Source organism: Musa acuminata, chromosome BXJ3-6 (genome assembly GCF_036884655.1).
Source record: "Musa acuminata AAA Group cultivar baxijiao chromosome BXJ3-6, Cavendish_Baxijiao_AAA, whole genome shotgun sequence".
Classification (NCBI taxonomy): domain Eukaryota; kingdom Viridiplantae; phylum Streptophyta; class Magnoliopsida; order Zingiberales; family Musaceae; genus Musa; species Musa acuminata.
The window spans coordinates 2,768,534-2,788,430 of record NC_088354.1 but is presented as its reverse complement, the minus strand read 5'-3'; the positions used below and the strand labels follow the sequence as shown (position 1 = coordinate 2,788,430).

General features: G+C 39.6%; 3 protein-coding genes and 1 pseudogene across 3 annotated transcripts; 1 reads left to right on the top strand and 3 right to left on the bottom strand.

Annotated features, from left to right (window-relative positions):
* Nucleotides 1–1,213: 1,213 nt before the first annotated feature.
* Nucleotides 1,214–2,874, bottom strand: LOC135639867 (transcription factor MYB36-like). Its single transcript, XM_065153847.1, has 3 exons — nt 2,693–2,874; nt 2,073–2,202; nt 1,214–1,988 (listed from the first exon to the last, which is right to left on the bottom strand). The coding sequence occupies exons 1-3, from the start codon at nt 2,826–2,828 to the stop codon at nt 1,253–1,255; spliced, it is 1,002 nt and encodes a 333-aa protein (XP_065009919.1). The 5' UTR covers nt 2,829–2,874; the 3' UTR covers nt 1,214–1,252.
* An 8,758-nt stretch (nt 2,875–11,632) lies between these two features.
* On the top strand, nt 11,633–12,269 carry LOC103986689 (flowering-promoting factor 1-like protein 3). The gene has a single exon (XM_009404774.3). It carries the CDS (start codon nt 11,674–11,676, stop codon nt 11,992–11,994), a length of 321 nt encoding a protein of 106 aa, XP_009403049.1. The 5' UTR covers nt 11,633–11,673; the 3' UTR covers nt 11,995–12,269.
* A 2,578-nt stretch (nt 12,270–14,847) lies between these two features.
* LOC103986765 (uncharacterized) lies at nt 14,848–17,813 on the bottom strand (annotated as a pseudogene).
* Nucleotides 17,814–18,115: 302 nt separating this feature from the next.
* On the bottom strand, nt 18,116–19,897 carry LOC135640088 (uncharacterized). Its single transcript, XM_065154219.1, has 3 exons — nt 19,701–19,897; nt 18,732–18,847; nt 18,116–18,641 (listed from the first exon to the last, which is right to left on the bottom strand). Exons 1-3 carry the CDS (start codon nt 19,759–19,761, stop codon nt 18,270–18,272), a joined length of 549 nt encoding a protein of 182 aa, XP_065010291.1. The 5' UTR covers nt 19,762–19,897; the 3' UTR covers nt 18,116–18,269.

Sequence of the window (19,897 nt, the reverse complement as noted above, 5' to 3'; positions counted from 1 at the left end):
GGACACTTATGTGCAGGTCAATTCAACCAAGATACTCTGGAACAGAGAATTTTTAGATGAGCATGTCATGCAAAGGCTCATGGCAAGACACAAACAGCAGAATCAACATGAACCAGCATTAGCTGGACAACCTCCAGTATTAAATCTTTCGGAACAACTTGATATCATGGCTTAATACGGTGGCCGAGATTTGCTGACGACAGACGAGAAAACTAGCATAATTGTGCATTAGCAACAAACCCTAAAGTTATCCTTTGCATTGCTCAACCACAATCCTTATCTACTACAAAAGATACACTAATGCTGCTCACCTTCTCCCGTCAAATAATCGAACATAATGGTCGTTGAGGATAACCTAAAAGAAACTTTAATTTGATCACACTATCAATCATCAAACTTCACTTCAAGAACTTTCCTTAAAGGGAGAGAGAGAGCGATTTTACCTCATAACCAGTTATCAGAGCTCTTTGCGCCTCACAACCAAAAGATAAAGATCAAATTGATTGCAAGGACTCAACAAGAAGATTTCAAGAATGCTGCGAAATCATAGAATACGGCGCCTTCAATCATCCACGACGATTTCCCGATGGATTGCGACAGCGTGGAGGAGGGGACATTATCGGCTGTTGTGTTGGAGCCGCCGGGGACATTATCGGCCGTTGCTTTCGTCGTCGACGGCAAAGAACCCTAGCTGTAACATCCCTCGGTGGAAAGAAGGCGTCGGCCCTCGCAAAGAACGGCAGTTGCCTATTTATAGGCTAGGCTACCGATACAGCGTCACGTACTCCGCGGAGCAATGTAAGCAACAATACTACTCTTATTGTTCTACAGGCCGTTTAGGCCCAACTCAGTGTTCAATTAGCCCAATTCTTTGTGGGCCCAAATTGACCCGTACATATAATATTATATATTTATTTATTTATCTCGGTCTGTGAGATGTGCTTTCAATAGAGAGATGCAGGGGTTTATTGCACTTCATTAATCTAAAGATGGAGGAGGTGTATGTATCCAAGTTTTGCTTTCAACTGGTGTACATAGATAGTATATCCTACGTTAGGTGCAATATGAACTCCAAAGGCAGAAAAGAAGAAAGACATCAGAAGAATCAAGCTGATGAACTGATGAAGTTGAATGTAAGCCGAGGAAGAAGAGCATTACAGTATTATTGACAACTTTACACTGAGTGTTCTTAGACATGTGGAAGCACATAAGCTCAGGTCTAAATTCTCAACAACTTCATTTAATTGCCTTCCTACAGACCAAACCGTAGCCCATTCTCTTGCCACATGAACTCGGAATGGAGAGCTGAGGCTGAATCCCAAGACACCATTGCTGTTTGATCCATGAAACCTTCAGTAGGCCACCAATTTGTACTCTCCGTTTCACCATATATTTCTTTGTAACAGTCTAAGTCAACAAGTTGATGCTCTTCATGCCCTACAGTGGAGGAGTTCTTGCAGTAGAGCAGGTCATGGAGGTCAGCTCGAACACCTGCAGTTGCAGAATCCAAGTTGGAGCTCGAAGTTTCCATGCTGAGAGTACCTCCGCTCGAGGGTGAGAGAAACCCTAACGGTAAGCAGTCCGTTTCTTGTATGTTTGTACTCATCAGCTTTGATACATCAGGAGCTTGTTGCACAGGGGTTGTAGCAGTAGCATCTGTGGTTTGGCTTTGGAAGATCTTATCTCCTAGTGGATGATAGTACTTGGGCCAGAGTTCAGGGTGGTTGTAGAAGGAGAAGGGATTGTGGAGGCCTTGGAGCTGCATGTGGAGTTGCATTCTCTCGAGGGCTGATGCGCTTAGGGTTTCGGAAGGTGCTTCGTGCTTCAACCTATCAGCTGCGTCGCCAGGAACATGGTTAAGGTGGAGGCTTCGCGATCGACTCGGTTCTCTTTGCTTGCCGAGTAGTTTCTTCTTCAGCCTTGTGTTCCAGTAATTCTTGATATCATTATCCGTTCTTCCTGGCAGCTGGGCTGCAATTATTGACCACCTAATGCATGAAAGTGGAGGGTTATCATGGAAGGAAGAGAGAGATTGGGGGGAGAGAAGGCGGGGTTGCAGTTGTATGATTTACCTGCTCCCTATACTTATGTAGAGCCTGCAGATAGTTTGATCTTCCTCTTCTGTAAAGCCACCATGTTTGATGTTTGGTCTCAGATAATTTAGCCATCTCAGCCTGCAGCTTTTGCCACACCTCTTCAACCCTTCAAACAATCATCAAAATTCACACATATAATTACTAGTTGGATGGACTGACAAAAAAAGAAGGGTTTGTTTCTTGTCATAATTCTCTATCACATCACCTCAAAATTAGTGCAGAGAAAGGAAAGAAGAAGAATTTAGAACATAGCTATGATTAGACTTCCTCTATGTATTCTTAACTGTGATTTGTTTCTTGGGTGAAAAGTTACAACATCGAGATGAACACACCTTAAATAGGAAGCAAAGACCATAGCAACTTTCCCTTCTCACCCTCTTTCGTCATCCCTGATCTCAACAGTTTGTTCTTTCTAAGAATTTTGGATGAGCTATCTTCTACTCCAAGGAAATAAAGTTCTTTAGTTGGGACTGGCTAACCATTTTCTCTCCACACGGATCGATCTATATATCTACTAATACTACTTTTTTGTCCTTAGAGAAGAAGCTTTATCGAAAGAAAAAGCCAAGATAATAAGGGTTTTGGGTATTACTTACCAATCTTATTAGGCAGTGCAATCCAATTGCCACCCGTTCCATGCTCTTCAATGTAATCCTTGAGCTTTGCGTCCTCCTCGGGAGACCATGGTCCCTTCTTCACGTTTGTCTTGTCACAGCATGGAGCTCTTCCCATCTCTCTCTCTCCCTCTCTCTATTTAGCAACCCAAAGAGAATTTTGATGTCTCAGCCTCGAGTGAAGAACAACCAAAGAAGGTGAGGCCAAGCTTTATAGAAAGAAACCCAGAGAGAAAGAAGGATGATGTGATGTGATGTGATGTGATGCTTACCGGGTAGGACAATGCTGCTGGTATGCACCTAGGGTTCATTGCAAGCATCACAAATTAATAAGTTCGAAGTTGCAGATCTCATGACATCGACAAAGTCCACCCTGCGTTGGTTTGCTTTCCAGTAGGACTTCAACAATTATAACAAGTATATGCTATTATACCTAATGTCATATCACAACTCAACCTACAAAAGCCATGAATACAATATCTCATGTATTTCCCATTAGGTTTACCTCTTGAATCTGATGGTTACAAAGCCATTAATGGGTTGTGGGATGAGTAGTTTGATTCACAAATGATTTGTGACATGAAAGCCTCTTTGAGATAATCTTAGTTTGATTAGTTTGGTGCCATATAATTGTCAAAGGATTAAAACCTTGTGGAAAATATAGTGACACACAAGACAAATTGCATCATCACCACTCATTCTAAGCTCAAACTTTTACATGTGTGTCACATAAGACAACCTATCACTAATTGTTCTATCCACTAATCAACTTTACCTTTTTATACTATTTGATCTAATTGAAGTCAACAAAGATTTGTCCCAATTCACAATGAATCCCAGCAACCCTAAAACAAACACCAAGAAGATTAGCCAATAATCCAGCCATTCAATGTCCTACTTGTGTCTCAACCACTATTAGGAAACTAACCCCAAACTTAGTCCATCATTGCTACTTTTGCAGAATCAAATGCCCACTATATGTATGTATGTATATTATCTTTTTTTCCTCAGAGGAAAACAAATACCTTAGGGTAGAGGGAAAGTCTACTTAAAGAACATGCCCTATCTTTGTTGGACAAGTGGATGGGGAACTCTCATTAATTTAAGGAGAAAAGGAAAACTTTCTACTTGAAAGAAGAAACTCTTGCATTTGACCTTGGTGTTAAGGAAGGGTCCTGGACACGGCACTGCCACCTTTTAAAAGATAGGAATAGACCCCAAAAGGCAGACCCTCAGTGTCATTGTGATATAATTAATTATATAAAGCATGAAGACTAAGAAATAATCAATCAATGGGAAAGAAGGAGATGTGGGTAGCCTTCCCCTTGGCTTTGCCTGCAACTTTGGAATCTCATGGGGGGGTGTCTTGGCATCAGCAACGAGACCATTCTTGATACAAGGAAGGAGCCTCAAAGAGATAAGCACAAGGGATACCAATGGGGGAGGGAAATAGGGGGCATTGGGGGGCTTAATTGTAGCTTTGATGAATGCAATTGGATTTTAGTATCCGGAATGTTATGGTGTTTGATTTCCTACAACCCTACAAAGTAGAAACTTCCACCACTATATGTCTATGGAAAAGTCTCCTAAAGAGGGCGTACTTTGAGCAACATTTCAAATACACATTGTTCATCAAATACTTGACATCATTGTAATGTTGGCCATCGATTAGAAGCTCTTATTATTTCCAAAAATTGAAGAGTGTTGATATAGCTCTTATGATTAGTGTCCTAATCATAGCATGTGTTGATGACTTTGTGCAATTGTATGTCTTGACATATACACCCAAACATGTTTCATGTAATCTTCCACAGGCCTGCATGGAGAAATAAATTGCTTTCTCGACAGACTAATATGTCATTTGGAATAAATTAAATTAATAGATTAAAACCAAAATTTACAGACTATTTATGAAATAATTTCTTTTAAATGTTACAATAATATTAAGTTCCTTTGAAGGAACAAAGATTTGAAGAGTTCAAAAGAGGTGGTAGAGAACATATTTCCTCCAGAAAAGAAGAAGTAAATGAGATCTTAATACATCACTACACCATCCTCTTCGAGAAGAAGCAACAAAGATGCCTAGGAATGAAACTAGCTAGAAGTGATAGAAGCACTTCTCCTTTGACCCAAACCAGTCATTCCTTGATCTTGAAGCACCATGTAAATTTGTCAGACACCTACTAAGGTCATCAAAGGACTCCTTCCATCAAGTGACATCTCCAGTTGTCCCACCTCTCTCAATTTCCTTCTCTTAGTTTTTCCTGTAGATAGCAGGGAGACACCCAAGAAGGGGGTTTGTTGTCAACCTTTTGACTTTGTGGACTTTCTCCAAAGGAGTTGCATCTATTCATTTGTTTATAGAGCAGGTAAAACTGCTAGTGACAAGTCAATTCCAAGTCTCACAAGAATCATCAAGCATTCATTACCTATTATTTTTTATGAGCTCTATTCATCCGTTTAGCTGGGATTACAAACTTTACTGAGGATATATCAAGCATGATTGATCTCAATCATGAGATCAATGCTCTCATGATCGAGAATTTCTATAACACAATACTCGTGATGACCTGTTCTATCTTGTGTTGGAGTCAAGAACTAATCTAGGTTACTAGACCTACTTGTTATGGCACTGTTTGTTCTACGGTCAATCACAATGTCTTGTAGTCCTCCAAATAGATGCTTGCCTTGCAGAGCTGACCTGTTGTTGCCTCTTTCAATGATAGCTCAATGGAGTAGAAATCACCTAAACAACTCCTCCATTACTCCCCCCAGGCCTAAGTTGTTTTAGTGGTCTCGTTGGCCACCTTCGAGATTTGTGTGGAGCTCCTTCTTCTTGGACATGATCGGCTTTCCCCTTCACCTTTTGATGCACAGAATAATTAGATGAGCTGATGATGTGTCAACCACGTGGCGTGGTGGGCTCCACTTCACGTGCCGCAATCTCTCCCCGTCCGCTCGCGTTGCTGTGCGTATCCAACTCTTCCCTCCGGTTGGCTCGGCAGCCATTCTATCCACTTGGATGTGCTCGTCGCTGTTCATGCAGAAACATGTGGATGGACTCGGTCCGCCACCTTCATGGCAAACCAACCATCGCGGATGTGATCGGCAATTACAAGATTTCACTTCTTGTAAAGATAAAGAAACTTCGATGCAATGCGGTGAACTCGCTCTCGAGCGTCCCTGTGGGGGAGCTTTTATGTGCACCGGCTCAGCATGCTGTGTAATCTCACAGGCGATCATCGCCCGTGCTGCCACTCTTGGGAACTCGGTGGCATTCATCAAGGCCACAATCACATCTCAAGCCTCTCATATCGAAGATGGCGGATTCAAATATGAAGACCTCATCTTTATCCGCAGTTTGAGCTGAGCTTTTTGCCATGGCGTAGTTGACACAGTGTTTGTTCTTGCTCTTGCAGATGTCAACTAGTGGACCACATCAAGGTATCTGTTCACAGGGAAGTACTACAAGACACTTGGCCTTTATGTGAAGTCAGATATGTTCTTCTGTTGAATTAGGTTCGGCAAGGCAAAAACGACGTGGATAGAACAGAAGGGGGGAGGAGCAAAAGTGTCTTGTTCAGAAGACGCAGATTCTTCGGCATTTGAAGGATATGCTTTGCTTTGCTTACAGTAATCTTATTCCTACTCGATCATGTTCCATTTATCTACCTCGTGGGCTTACAGAAGATGAAGAGACTTGGAAGATGCCGAGTAGGAATGAGCAGAGTTCTGCCAGATCTTGGTATCCCGTTGCCTTGTCAGATACTTGAATTGTGACTCATGACTACTTCAATCATGCAAACTACAAACTTTTTATGCTTGGTTTATTCAGAACTTCTTGAAGAAAGAGAATGCAAACAATTTATTCTTGGTTTATTTAGAACTCGGTGAAGAAAAAGAAGAAGATAACAAACAAGAAATGAAAAATTATTATGATCAATTTCTTAATTGTATGATTAAAAAGTCTAAAACTTTTTGTTTCATTACAATACGCTACAAATATGCATTTAATACTATTATCATCAACTTTTCTTTTTTCTTTTTATAGAAACATGAAAGTAAACAATATAACCAAATATGTATAAGTGACTCACATGTGACTTTCTATCTAACCAAGCTTCATAATATATTTTTCTTTATATTACTTTGGTAGAAAATAGTTTAACAAATATACTATTGTACTCACAACTTTTTCCCAAAACTCTTTTGGTATTGATTTTTCTCTAAGCATACATCTAGTAATCTCGATCACAACTCGGTTCTTTCGCTCTACTATTCTATTTTACTAGGGGGTCCAGCTTGTACTTAGTTCCTTGTAAATGCATGCATTCTTGTAAAAATATAAAAAAAATCTTTAAAAGTGAATTCACCCCCTCGAGTTCTTTAAAAAAATCTTTAAAAAAAATCTTTAAAAATATAAAAAAATCTTTAAAAAAAATCTTTATATTTATATTTAAAAATATAAAAAAAATCTTTATATTTATCTTTAAAAATATAAAAAAAAATCTTTATATTTATCTTTAAAAATATAAAAAAAATCTTTAGCATTTTATTAAAGCTAAAATCTTTAATAAAATAATTATTTTATTTTATTTACATATGATTTAAAATTTTTGAAAATAAGAAGATTTTAGCTTTTTTTAAGAAAATATACTCATATCATCCTTATGCAATCATCTATAAATAATAAAAAATATTTACTTCCATTATATGATATAGTCTACATAGGCCCACAAATATCAAGTTCTAATTGTTCCTTAACTCTCCAAGAATGATCTATCTGAAAAGAATTTTTATATTATTTTTTATAATATAAGATTTATAAACAGTATCTTTATTCTTAATTCTAGGCAAACCAAATATCATATTCTTCTAATTTAATAATTTTAATATATCATAATTCAAATGTGCATATCTTTTATCCTATAATGTCGATTCGTTAATAATAATAGCAGTGATTGCATGTAAGGAAAAATATAAAAAAAAATATTTTATTTTTTATAATCCTTATAGTTGTTATCAATTTTTTAGTTTTTTTTCATAAATTAAATATTTTCATCATCAAAAGTAGTATAATATCCTTTTCTCATCATAATGAGATTTTATTTTAAACCAATAATACATATCACATTATCAATAAATTTTATACCAAATTTAATGTTCACAATAACTATTCCTTTTTTTCCACTTGAACCTTACTATTATTTCTCATATATACTATAAATATGATCGAACCATTAAGCATTTAAAATAAACTTTTATCTATTGTCATACGATTATTTTTATATTTATTCCAATAATTTTTAAAAATAGTCATATTTTTTATAATGGGAGCAAAGATGAACATTTAGATTTTTATTTTTTATACAAGTAATTTTTTTCAATACGTCCATTTGCTTTGTAGTAAAAGCATTAATAAGTTTCTTTGTTATGTTCATTGAAGTTCCCTTGACTCTTATTTGATCGAACTTATCCCTTGTCCTAGGTGCTAAATCGTTCCCGACCTCTATCACTCTAATCTCTCTCTTGAGATTTAGTTTTTGAATTTTTTTATCATTCTTTTGATCTATCTTTATTTGAAAAGTATGTTCTTAAGTTTCATCTAAAGATATATTCATTTTTATTCATAAACTAAATTTGAATCTATTAATTCATTAATAGGTAATGTACTTGTATCTTTAGCTTTTTCTATAGCAGTAAAAGACATCATATTTTAAAGATAAACTTCTTAAAACTTATTTTACTACTGTTTGATCTTTTGAGTTTTTACCGTAAGACCTTATTTAGTTCATAACAAAAGAGATTTTTAAGAAATAATGAGTGATAGATTTAGAATCGTTCATCGTAAGAGATTTGAATTCATATGGAAGAATCTCATTCTTTAAAGTTTTTATTTTGTCTATATCTTATAACACACTTTTTTATATTTTTTACTCTTTTGATGTTGATGCTCACATGATTTAGAAAAATAAAGATTCATTTGTTGCTTGTTATAGCAGGTAGAAAACTCTTGGTTCTCATTTATTTAATCTTATTGATCTTCAGCAATATTTGGATCTTGCATATCATACTCAGCAAAATTATTTTCTATCAAATTTCATAATCCTTATATTAGTTGACTTCTTATAGAATTTCAAGAAGGAAACGAAGAAGGTAAAAAAAAAGAATAGTATTTCTAATCTAATATATAATGCTTTAGACTTATCCAAGAACATATATTTATGGTCTTATAAATGAATAGTTTGATTTTGACCGTATCCCTAACAAAGATATGATCTAACTGTTTTTTCCTTCATAAAAAAATCAAAAAATTTATCTTTTATTTTATCTATCTAATTCTAATAATTTAGATTAATTTTATCGCTTATGACATGAGATATATGAGATTTATTCTTCGAAGAATTCTCAAGAGAAACAGCAAGAGTATTTTAGATGTTTAATTTCCTTTTTCTTAGATTTTAATTGGCAAGCCTTTCTTGTTTTTGCTATATCAAATTCAAGCAACTCTCGGATGACAACTTGAGATATCATCCTAAATGGCTTTCGCCGTGATATGAGACAATAATGTCCAAGCTCGAAATGATGGAGGTGTGGTTGTCAGGGCATCGATTCCAGTGATGGTTGGAACCAAAGGCTACGCTGCCAAATCGGTCTTGTCACAGTCGGCTATCCGACGGTGACACGGCAGCCGGTGACTGAGCTAGACCCGCAAAAAGTGGATTCATGGAGGAGTCAATCGGATGCCGGAGCTTAGTGGCCGCAATATCACGATCCAATGGGTTCCACAGGTGCGTCGTGGAACCCTAAAACCAGAGCAAATCAATCACATGACAATCTCAAGTGAAATGAAGACTTTGGAGAAGAGCATTGTGGAATACGGTGTCCAGGTGGGACCAAATCCAGTGTTCTACCCTGATTGTTCACGTGCACAGAGAGAGAGAGAGAGGAGGAGGAGGAGGAGGAGGAGGAGGAGGAGGGAGGGAGCGAGGTGAGCCATTTGTGTCAGGAAGATGATGAGCAGAGGAAGTGGTCCATCGGAGAGGGATGTGGTGCGCCATTAAAGAACAACCACCACTCGTGCTCACAGTCGCAGTCTCCTCACGCTTCATCTGCAAGATAAAATGCTGCAGGCAGATTCCAGGGCACAGATTCCGAGACGGTCCACTTGACACTACCTATCGCGATTGAGAAGCCAGCCGAACCAACACCGCATGGTTCGGAGCGGCAGAACCAGGAAGAGAGGAAGCTCGCATGCATATATGTCGTCTCATTATCCAGACGCCAGCCGACATAATAAATCTCGTCGAGGGAGATGCCGACATGTAATCCATCCATCTTCTTAGTTATTTACTACATTTAGAACTTCCATGAATCCCCTGTTGCCCTTACTGGATCTACGTCATGATCACATCATCCTTTGTTTTCCTCCTCCTCCTCTTTCGACATCTTTTCTGGGGACCTCCTTCTTTGTAGGGAATTTGTAGATTGTCCTCCTTCCTTTCCAAAGAACTTTTCTAGCTCTAGAGCTGATCATCCCAGCTCAGGAAGAAGGGCAACTTGCAACCTCTCACGGTCAAATGAAAGAAAACTTTGGATCAAACACCACCTACGGAAGCTGTGGTCCTCGATTCGGAGAACACCAAACACCAAGAAGAGACATTTGGGCTCACGTGCAAGATGGGGCCTTTCCTTGCGACAGTCCAACGAATAGATATGGTCATAGATCTATAGCTCCTCCTCCAGCAGCCCCACAGCTGATGGAGCCATCGTTGCTGGAATAATCCTGCCTGCTTAAAGAAGAAAGAACAAGTGATATCTGCTTTCTGTATCAGTGTACTGCTTCGTATGGAGACTGGCACACATGGCCCGAACCGTCTCCACCACCATTTGTGGCGGTCCACCTTTGAGGAAAAAGCAAGTGGTGGCAGTGGCAGTCGCTGCTCCAGTTCTGCTGTCCTCAGCATGAGTTTTGCATCCCTCAGCTTCTGCATGTTGATTCAACAGGGTTATCAACGGTGGGAGTAGTGCGAGGCCTCATGATTTCTCCGAGTATTCTGTGTCATGCATACCTCTTTCTCTGTTTCCGGCAAACATCAAGCTGCATGTATTTTTGCTCATGGTTCCGTACGGGAAGGCGCTCGCCGGTGATGTCAGTGGTCAGCTCAAGGATTGGACTTCGATTCTATCTTTCAAGGATTGGACTACTGCATCTTGACCTGTTGCTTCTCTCCCTCGACTGGATCAGCTCCTTTGTGACTCAAAAGTCAAGCCCTAGTAGAATCTCATTCAGAACGATCAAATTGCATTCGATCAAACTGTGGGGGGGTATGCGGCCTCACATATCATAGTCCGGGCCATGGCAAGAGTGGAGAAGGGGGTCAATGCGGGCGTGGTCGACCTCTCTCTTTCTTCCACGTGCGTGGCTCGTGATAAGCTGCTGCTGCTGCTGCTGCTGCATGTCAGTGCAACTGGTCCATCATTTTATCCTGCTCACGTACATCATTCATGAAAAGCTGAGTGACAGCTTTTGAGAAAGCCGACGTCTCCCCACTCACTGCACCACATAGCATGTTTGTTCCTCAGGATATGTAGTACACAACCCTAAGGATCTAAAGATATCTGTTTTCAGGTCCATTTGGCCCCCCCCCCCCCTCCAATAATTTGCACAGGAAAAGATCAATCCCAACACCGGGAAGTAGCAGTTCCCTGTGGACTGTGTGCCGAGAGACTCTAATCACCGCTGATCCCAGTGGCCAGGGAAGTAGCTGTTCATCAAAGCTCCGTCGGTCCCACACGGTCCTCCATATCTCCCCTTGGCGGGTCCCACCTTAGCCATTCTCTCTCTCTCTCTAACCTCGGCCAGTGCATATAAAACCCGCACCTCCTCTCCCCTCGACTCCTTCATCCGCTTCCCACACCCCTCTCATCCCTCTCCGATTCTGATCGTACAGCAGCAAGACATGTCAGGGGTGTGGGTGTTCAAGAACGGCGTCGTGCGGCGAGAGAACCCAGGCGGCGGCGACTCGATCGGCAGTCGGCGGCGGAAGATCCTGGTCTATCTTCCCACCAACGAGGTGATCACATCCAATGAGATGCTGGCGACCAAGCTCGCGGAGCTCGGGTGGGAGCTGTACCCCAGCACCCCGGATCTTGTCCAGTTCCACAAGCGCTCGTCGGTGCACCTCATCTCGGTGCCGAGAGACTTCTCCAGGTTCACGTCCGTGCACATGTACGACATCGTCGTCAAGTGCCGGAACGTGTTTGAGGTGCGCGATGCATGACCCGTCCATACGTACACGCACGGGTACACGAGACACCTATGTCATGCTCGTGGATTCAGGTGTGGTTCTACGCCTCAGCTGGTGTTCTCTCATTAGCAGACAAAAAGGTTTGGTGGTGCTTGTACTAGCTGCTTGCTTGGCTTGTGCTATGGTGTGGAATTTGATGTTTAAGCTGTTTGTATCAAGAAGCATGAGAATATCGTGCTATGTGTACATTAGGTTCTCCATAAACATGTATTCTTCATCCCATAGTATCATCTTTTTGTATGAACACACATCTCGTATTTGCAGGACCAAATTGGTAGCCAAAAAGAGGCTGAACGCTGCACCAAATTATGCAGATTCTGATAGAGATCGGTACTACGCCTTCATCGTGAACGATATTGTCTTTTACCACACACGCAGATCTAAAATTCAGTCGAGAAGACCCTTTGTTCCAGAAGAGACACGAGACCTTTTTTGTTCTAGAAGATGCACGAAGCCAAAGGATCTATCTTCGTGGATGCTAACCCCAAACTGTTATGTGATAAGACTTGTCGTCGTCGGAGGTTCGAGGCTAACTTAAGAACTTGTTGCACTACATGCATAAAGATCATCCTTTTGATCCTTAATAAGTAGATTTTGAGGGTTAGAATAATAAAGAGTACAATATCTACTAGAGAGAGAATGAATATGTGATCTTTTATGATAATTTTCAATAATGATTAGAAGGAAATGAATGTTTAATTTACATGTGGGATTATCGAGAACCTTATACGAACTTTATATGTTATAGGAATCTTGCGGGGTGTTCGATCGATGTATCGAGTTGTTGAAGCATTCGAGTTAATGCAATGCTAACGATGACATGACATTCATTCACAAGTATCTTAAAGATTCTCCCCCTTTCCCTTTCTCTCTTTCAAAAGAAGAGAGCGAGAAGAGAAATCTTTAAATAAGCTTCAAGTTTTCATGCCGTCCACTGTGTTATTGCTGGTGTGATCGATCACATTCTTTCTCATATAGAGGGGCAAGAAGATCCTGATTTCAAGATAATTGTTGTGCTGGCTAAGTAAAAACATCTCAGCCTAAATCTGTAGCCCAACTTGAAACGCTGTTTGTGATCTGAAATCAGGGTCAAAACTTTAGCCCCCAAGATATTTGGATCTTCTTAACTTGTTTGTGTCTTTTTAATCTTTTCTAGGAAGCTCCTGATACATGAAGCACAATGTGTGTTGTTAAGACTGATTTTGTTCATTCACAGTGATTTTTATTTGTGTTTATGATTTCTCTTCTCCTAAGTTCAAAAAAATTGTGTATCTCTTTTATAAAAAAGAGAAGCCTTCCATCTTTTCAATGTTACTATTTGTGTTACCATTCCTTATTATCACACAATAGTAAATCAAATCATCTTAGTAAACCTATAACACCCTAGTTAAATCTCATCTAGGATTAGACTGGATGTACTACTGTTAACTTCAGCTTAAATATTTTTATCAATGATCTAGACTCAATCAAGTTAATAAATCAACTATCCCATCAAAACTTAATATTAAAGTCGACCTAATATTGGATATGACAAAAGCCTGTTTGATGACAATTGACATGGAGCTCAGAAAAGTATGCCATAATTTTGGATGATGAAATCAATCTTAACAAAAAGGTCTTTATCTATGAATGATGAAAGTGGTGTTAATTTTGGATCATTCGAACATTACCTTCTTCCTTTTCATCATCTTTCAAGTCACAATCACCACTCAAAAGGACTTCTGACCAACCAGGATATACCAATTAGTATATGGATCATTTATTATTTCTTGTCCTCTCAATAGCATCCAGTGGTTCATACTTGAGATTATTGCTAAGGCAAGGAGCTTAGCAGTGACTGTTTTGAATTCTCTTTTCTCATTAATGTTGTTTCCAAAGCCAAACAGTGTAGTGTTGACACTTCTGTGAGCACCTTTAATTTCCTATAGATAGATAGATAGAGTTCTAACTATACACAACTCCATTTGCTGGGTTTTGAGGCTATTCTTATAGATAGGAAGAACTAAACATCCACCTCAGTGAATGAAAAATAGGTAGAAATAAAATAGAAGTTGAGATCCAAAGGTAATAATATCAATGTTGTCCACAGATCTAATAAAATATAACAAAATCAATTTTTTTTTTTTATGGCTGAATGATCAAATCATATCAAAGTCGATTTTTGAATTAACTTATAGGTTTCGATCTATACTAGTATAAAAAAGTATAGATAGGGAGGGGTAAAAGGAAGAGAAGAAAAGAAAAACAATAAATATGAGGAAGAGGAGAGGGAGGTGGGCATGAAGCATGAGAAACGAGTAGGACAAGAGGGGTAGAAGGAAGGGAAGAAGTTGAAAGAAAAAAAACAATGAGGATGAGGAGGAGGGTGAGGTGGGCATAAAGCATGAGGAACAATTGAGAGAAGAACGGAGAAAATGGAGAAGCGATCCATGACTTTGGGAAGGAAAAAAAAAAAATCAAACTCATAATTAAGAAAGAAAAAAAATTGAACCATCCGAAAAAGGATGATTCACACTAAAAATATTGATCGATACAAATCGATCATAACAAACTAGAATATCTTAATTATAATATTAATTTTTATTAATCCACAAACATGTATTGACATGGTTGACATGTTTTTTACCTGTCTGTGGTAAAACCACCTGGTTGAGTAGACTTTGGCAGAGTACCATCACCTAGGCCTAGGCGACCCTCCGTTCTGAAATCATCATAACACTGCAAATACAAGATTAGTCTTTCCGACTTATCAATCGAGTAATCCATCATTCAAAACTTAGGAGCTGGCACCAACATCATTAGCCATTTCATCCAAGAAGAGAAAAATAAAGAACTATATATAATAACACTTTTTTATTTTTTATTTCTTTATTTGATGCATTTCCCCTTCAATTAATTGGATATTTAGTTCCCAAAAAAACTGTCTTAATGATATAAGACTAACATAACAGAAGAATAGCACAAGGACAAGAATTACATTGATGAATCCTTAGATTGCAGCAAGGGATGCATGATGCACTACATACCATACTCCATTAATATGCACAGATATAACTGTCAACTGACGAACTCTATGAAGGTGCCAGAACTAAGCCGTGAAGCTGAAAAGATGCCCCTGGATGATAGACCGGCTACTGTGGTTTCTTGTTGGTCAATGATCATAGAAATGAGATGTCATGATAATATCAGCAAAGAGAAGCTTCTTAGAAGCAAATAACAGATTCTAAGAGGGGAAATATCATGCTCTGCAAAATACAGACCCCTGAGTTTCTAAGAAAAGAATAAGGGATCACTCTTACCTGTCCGATGTTGCTGCACCAGCACCTATTCTCGCAAGCTCGTCATCGGTTTCAACAAATCTGTATTCTCTTATATCTACAGATTTGTGGACTCATTACCTAGATTTGAACCATCAGAATTTGAACAGTGACCCTGCTTCTTCCACTTTCTCTTGATCTGTGCCAGTTTCTTGAACCCCTATGCGATCCCTTAAAGAATATGCAGGAGTCCCACCAGTTACCCCTGCTCCGAGGAAAACCTTCATGCTCATCTCTGACATCTGCATCCCCATGTTCGATGACGTACTCACCTAAAGCCACTCCATGGGGTACTTCTGCATGTGTAGTTCTCAAGACATCTATGATCTGTGAGGGCTGCTGAAAATTTTCCTGGTCAAGTTGTCGTGCAGGGTTGTATTTTTGAAGGGTGGGAGTAGGGGTGTTTTAGTTGACCATGCTTCCACAGCTCAGAAAAATTGATGATATATGAACAGTGTTTTTCTTCACACCATCATTTCTTCATGTTTGGATAAACACAAGTCTCATCAATAACGATCAGCAGAGTAACATTCCCTCTACACAGTGGACAGGTTGGTGGAGCTGGAGTTTGGAGAATATCTTGAATGCCATCCATGGTTATCCCATCTATAGTTGGTGTGATTTTTACAACGACAGGTGCTCCATATGCACTTTTGAACTGCTCGAGACAATTTATCACACATGAAAGGCCGACATCCCCTTCTCATAAAAAGACCACCAGAGAAGAACCCCATTGTGAGGGAAATCCAAACAGATTGGGCGTGTCACATCTTCCCAGTTGCAATCAAATTGAATGTCCTGCAAGTACAAAGGATGGGGCTTGGCAGCATAATCCTTCTGGTTCGAGGTGCACAAGGCCATGCATTAGTTTGCTACAACATTACTGATGTTCAACGGTTTTGGAGAAGATTACTTTAAGGACCTGTACATGTCATTGTACGGCAAGACAATTACGAGATCTTTTACATAAAAAACAAGCTTAAAAAATGAAAATTTGGGTATTTTGAATCCTCTGCCGAAATATAGAAACAGAAAGTAACAAAATCATCAGCAACGGATTTCCAGGTAAGGTGGCCAAAAACATCATCGCCATAGACATGCAACTGCCGCACAAAATTATGCATGGCCTACTTTATTTAATTATCTTGCTTCAACCATACGAATAATGAATTCATCAATCCTCCTTTCTTGATGAATAATAAACCCAAGCAAACTAAAAAATTTTCATCCATGTACTCCTTACGCAACTAAACAAAATTCTTCAATTACTGATACTAAAGTTACACCATGTCAAGAACTTTGCAGTATTAAATCCTAGAGCTCTCGTGATTCATCTAAGAAACCTAAAGTGGCCTACATCAATAGTGAACCTCAAGGAAGCAAATGATCCTAATTTGTGTATTAGTCAGCAGCTGTACAGATATCTGCAAGCTACTGGACACCAAACAAGAATGTTTGGGTGTGATTTTATTCGTCAAAGATAAAAGTGAATTAATTGAAGATGCTTCCACTTAAAGGTCGAAAATTACTGCTTTTGTGCTATGCTGGGGCATACATCCAACTTTTCATTAAACAAAATATCTTAAAATAATTTATCAAAGTTCCACAGCTTCGAAGAATCTTTCCTCAGCTCGAAGGGAAATTGTAAATTGCATCCAACCTAGAAATAATTCACTATATTTCATGCTCTAATCAAGAAAAGAAAAAGGAAAAGATATGAATCCCATCTGAATTTGGAAGAATATGAGCTTTTACCCAAGTCTTGCACTTTGCTTAATTAGACATACCATTTGGTTCAATATTATCTAAACAACATTGATATTTCAAATATCCCAATTCTCTAATGATATCCTGGCCTCCCTGCACCATCCAATTCCACAATACAGTGGAAGATAAAACAAACAAATACGAGTTGATATCTTATATACCAAAACCCATCTCCTCTGAAAACTATCTACTTACATGGTATCTATAGGACTACATTTCTCTGCAATTAAAGAACTAATAGGTTTATCTAACCAACACGTATCCAACAACCAGGAAAATATTCAACCTTTCAAGGTCCATGCTACTTCTCGACACTTTCTTCTCACAGTAATTACTCCTTAAAGATTGCAACTTTAGTTGCTGTCAACAAGATCAAGCTATATGCTAGCGACTTCCTAAACCTTAATTTTCGCAGACAAACAATCATTCATCATCCAAGAGGTTCATCCTCCATACAACCGATCCGAACCACTGCCCATTTGGACAGCCGCTACTCGACGAATTCATCGTTTCAAATTCGTCAAATCACGACACCAAGCCAACATAATCAACCAAGAAAAACACACAACCTGATAAAAGCCGAGAAAGCAGCGTCCAGGAGAGGAAATCGAGAGCGCACTGACCACCCCGCAGCCGATTTCCCGTACAGTAGTAGTCGGGATTCGATGGAAGGGGAATCGAAGACCCCGAACCCTGTCTCTCTTTGGCGACCAAGGCCGGGAGAGAGAAGAGCCGAGACGACGAAATAAAACTACAAGCAAGCCCTAAAATATATATGAAGCTTCTCGAGTCCTCTCAGTAACGACTTACGTTACCGCATGAGAAGGTGGCACGCATACAGGATTAGAAACAAGCCGTTTTCTTAAGCGAAGTCGCGTTGAAAGTCGTGACACATGACTCGGAACGAACAAGGTTGACTCTTTCCATGTCCACATGTTATATGTTATGCACATGAGAAAGGATGCTTTTATTTGTAGTCATCGTTGACTAGATGAGTCTTAGTCAAACTCTATTTAATCCAACATATATATATCGTCCAATTTATTCGATCCTTAACAACAAAACCAGTATATTTGGATTAACTCAATCTGTGGAAGGTCCGAATCTGTAGAACACATGTGGAACGCTAATAGCTTCGTCCATACCACCACCTGCGAGCAGCCTTCATGGATTCTTACCACCGCCACGTCCTATGCTGAGTGTAAGCTCAACGCCACTCTCATCATCCATCCATTTACGACGTCCTCCGCTGCTCCTCTCTTCTTCCCGGTGTTTTCCGGCGGCCGTCGACCGTTCCTCGGCGGCCACTGCTTCGCCAGGCTGCTCGAGATCGAAGCAGAGGTTGAGCTCCATCGAGCTCACCTTCCTCTGATGCACGTTGGTGACGGTAGATGTACTGCTCCACAGTCTGGTGGTGGCTGCGCCCGTCGTCGTGCTCAGAGTTGCATTGGCGAGATACCGAAGCTTCAGCCCTTCGCTCCTCAGCTCAGCCATCAGCATCCTCTGAACTCTGTACAGTTGATGCAGTTCATGCACCTGCCATTCGTTGCATCAGAATCTGATCAAGACGACGCATCAAAGCTGGAGTACTTTTGAGTTCTTGGATGTCTCCGAACACAGTTCTACCTGATGTCTGAAGACCTCTTCATGCTTCAGCATTGTGCTCCTCAGCGATTCTAACTCATGTCGTCGTAGGAAGCTATCCATGGTTGGACACTCGCTGCAGCTACCCGCGTGCAGTTCTACATGGCAAGAGACACTCCTCATGAACATTCTCTCTTCATCAAAGGTAACAGGGAAGGATGCGATACAAGTAGGATGGAATAGTTGGTGCATGGAGACATGCTTCAATGATCAGAAGAAGGCATGCTTCAATCATCACACGGTAACAATCCATTACATGCATCGACAAGTCGGATCCACTCTGATGTCTCATCAAGAACAAGCACCTTCCTTTGCCAACATCAACACCAGTATATTAGGATCATTAGATTGGAAGAAGAAATGGTGTTGGGAGAATTTTGGCAGAATAATAACGAAGTTTAGACTTCAAAGAATACTCGAGAGATCAAAATTGAAAGCCACAGAAAAAGGAGGAGGTAAACAAAGTCCTTCAAACCCAACAACAGTCATGCTTAAGATCATCAACATACAGAATCAAAGAGAGGAAAAGAGTGCTTCGAAGGGGTATTACTCAGATCTAACAATGAGACACTTCACACAGCTCAATGTCTTTGTTGATGGAAGGAGAGAAAGAATCATACCAAGTAAACTATGGCAGACACACACTGGAAGTTGGGAAACATACCTAAAATTTCTTGACACCACAAGAATGATACAGAAGACAACTGAATAAGAAAGAGGTGCAATATGTTGAATTAGACACCATATTTCAGATGATTTCTGTCAGATAATGTGTTTTTGGCCCTATAATGAGTTTAAATTGGTTCATTTTTGTGTTGGTGCAACAAGCTTTCAACATGATGCTATAAAAGTACTTACCCAAACCAAAAGAAAAGAGAAAAAGAGAATTTGATCAACCTGATGACAAAGTAACAGAAGTTGGCAGTGATTTCAGTTGAAGACATTGCTCACCTGCAACTTCAACTCCCCACTGCACATCAAGCATCTTCCTCTTGTTTCTTCCATCTGTCATCCCTCCCTGTCATCACATCTAACTCCAAGCTTCATTTCCAGAGATGACGTCGTTCGCAAACCGCAACCATCAGTAGTCGATCGAACAATAAAGAGAAGTAGTGTAGAGGGTCTTTCCCTCACACCAGCCACCAAGA